Here is a 2,353-nt window from a genome sequence, read left to right as displayed (position 1 = left end):
ACCGAGGGTTGCGATCCCGTTGCCAGTCACGAAAAAGAAAAAAAAAAAAAAAACAGAACAAAAACAAAGCCTTCACTGGTTGTTTGGAAAGAGAAAATTGTGGTGAGAATCTTTACTTATATAATTTCCTTTTGTTTATTCAAAGCTGATTTGGCAATATAAATAGCACAATTGTATTGCAAAGTGAAAAAATATATAGACATAGTAAAGCTCCTGCAAGGTCATAAAATATTCTAATAGGTGTATGATTGGCTATGAACAGGAAGCCATTGGGGTCTACAGCTGCCTAGAATGAAAGAAAAAAGTGCTAGATGCAGTCAGTGTTCTGAGAGCAGATATAACAGAAAATCTTTGAGAACTCTTCCCTATTGTTCTGATATCACAGGAACAATTAATTGTTCAAGCTCAGCTGGTTGAGTGATTTCACTCCATTCTCTGCCAGAATCAGACAACGGGACTCAGTTAAAATAGAATGTCTGCTGCTGCTGCTGAAAACTATGGAAGTCAAAAGGGAGGTCATAGGCCTTAGAGGTTATAAACACTGACTTTGGAATTTAAGAAAAATCTTGTTTAAAATCCTGGTTTTCTCACGTACCAGTAATGTACTGAGGAAAAGTTATTCAAACTTACTAAGCCTCTGTTTTTTCATCTGTATTCCATGTGTACTGGGAATAACAGAGTAGGGATGAAGACATCACTTGATAATCGGGAGGACTGAGTGGAATAATGTTTATAAAGCATTTAATAAGTGCTCCAAAAATTGTAAGTTGTCATTAAATATTTCATGTGTGCTTACTAAGTGGCTGTTGACTCTAGTGTTCTACTTTTGTCCAGTTTAATAATATTATTCAAATTTTCTATTCATTATTATTCTTTTCTTTTGTCATACTCTATAATTGCCACAGTGATGTTCTGTATTTCCCACAGGAATTTTCTTGCAAAATCATAAAACTTTTTGTAACAAGTTTAAATACTACCTAGTTCATGAACTACGTACATTCAGGTCTTCATTGCTTTGTTTTCTTAAAATATAAGGTGGCTGTGGGGAAAAAAATTAAGCGCCTTTGCATTTTATGTTAAATGAAGACATCATGCTTTGGTGGACTAGTAGCCATAAATTTGACTTTAAGCCCTGGTTCTCTCATTCTGCCACACACTAGCTATATTATTAACCTGAGCAAATTACTTGATTCTCTTATCTATAAAATGAGAGCAGAAATAACTAAGGCAACTTTGCCTTGGCTGTTATGGGTTGAAAAGAGGTAACACATGTGAAAACACTGTTTCTCTGAGAAAAAGTACCATGTAAACTTTCCATACATTTACCATTGAAATATATGGATTACATTTTACAGCCCCACACACCTTGTCTGCAGAGTCAGTAAAATGGACTTTCTGCTCTCAATGTGTAATGATTATTTAAGAAAATAACCATTTGAACTGAATTTTATGTTGGTTTTCACATGAAGATTCTAAGATGACGGGAGTGATGACGCTATGAGTATGAACCTAATTTCTGGCAGAACAAACCAGGGCTGGGGGTGTGCGAACACAGATACCAAACTTCTGACAGAATCCTATTAGGCAACAAGATCAGTATTTTTCTGAATAGAGAGTGTATCTCCTCAGTTACTTAGTACACTTGACCTGAGGTGTGAGGCTGGAAGAGCCTGAGGAACTTCTGCAGACAGTTCTCTGACCAGGGAGCTCTGGTTTATGACCTAAGCCTAGTGTGTCCTTTCTAGTGAAGAAATCCATCTTCATCTCCTTAGCTGCCAAAAGCAACCAGTAAGAGTATAAATCCTTTCATTTAGATTAAAATTTAATATGTGAGTATCAATAAGTATTGTAGAAATAAATGCAAAAATAAACAGTATGATTAACTAACCAACCTAAGTACTAGAGCTACTATTTATTGAAAACTACTTTATGCTACGACGTACTCCGTGCTACTAAGATGATACAGTTCGTACATCCTCTCAGTTCACTCTTTACGCAAACCTATGGGGTGGGTTTTTTTTACACTCACTTTGCACAAAATAAAATTGAGACTGAGAGGCTGGCCTTTTTACTCTCTCTTTATATTACCTTTCTTTTTCAGTGTTCCAAAGCTCCTCACAATTTCATGAACAACAGCTGCTCCACTCTGAGGGTCAATCCCACCAAACACCCATGAATCTCGGTGACCTCCAAGAATGACATATCTGTCTAGAAAGAATCATTGCAAGATTATTGGTCATTTCAGGTCAATAACAGAGTAAACAGCAAGTGACTCAATGGCACATAAACACAGAGCACTCAATACTCGAAGAAAAATAGCAAGGTTGCTGAAGACTTGTGCAAATATATTATT

General features: G+C 36.2%; 1 protein-coding gene across 1 annotated transcript in view; it reads right to left on the bottom strand.

The window, feature by feature from the left end:
• LOC103582406 (putative N-acetylated-alpha-linked acidic dipeptidase) overlaps positions 1-2,208 on the bottom strand; it is a gene marked incomplete at its 5' end in the record, with an annotated part of 12,181 nt that extends 9,973 nt beyond the window's left edge. The window contains one exon of the mRNA XM_008564009.1: positions 2,089-2,208. Coding sequence (XP_008562231.1) covers positions 2,089-2,208 — 120 coding nt within the window. The remainder of the gene's footprint in view (positions 1-2,088) is intronic.
• Between the last annotated feature and the right edge of the window lie 145 nt (positions 2,209-2,353).

This window comes from Galeopterus variegatus, unplaced genomic scaffold, assembly GCF_000696425.1.
Source record: "Galeopterus variegatus unplaced genomic scaffold, G_variegatus-3.0.2 Scaffold16112, whole genome shotgun sequence".
In the NCBI taxonomy this organism is placed as follows: domain Eukaryota; kingdom Metazoa; phylum Chordata; class Mammalia; order Dermoptera; family Cynocephalidae; genus Galeopterus; species Galeopterus variegatus.
Note: the sequence above shows the minus strand (reverse complement) of the source record. Positions and strands in the feature narration are given on the sequence as shown.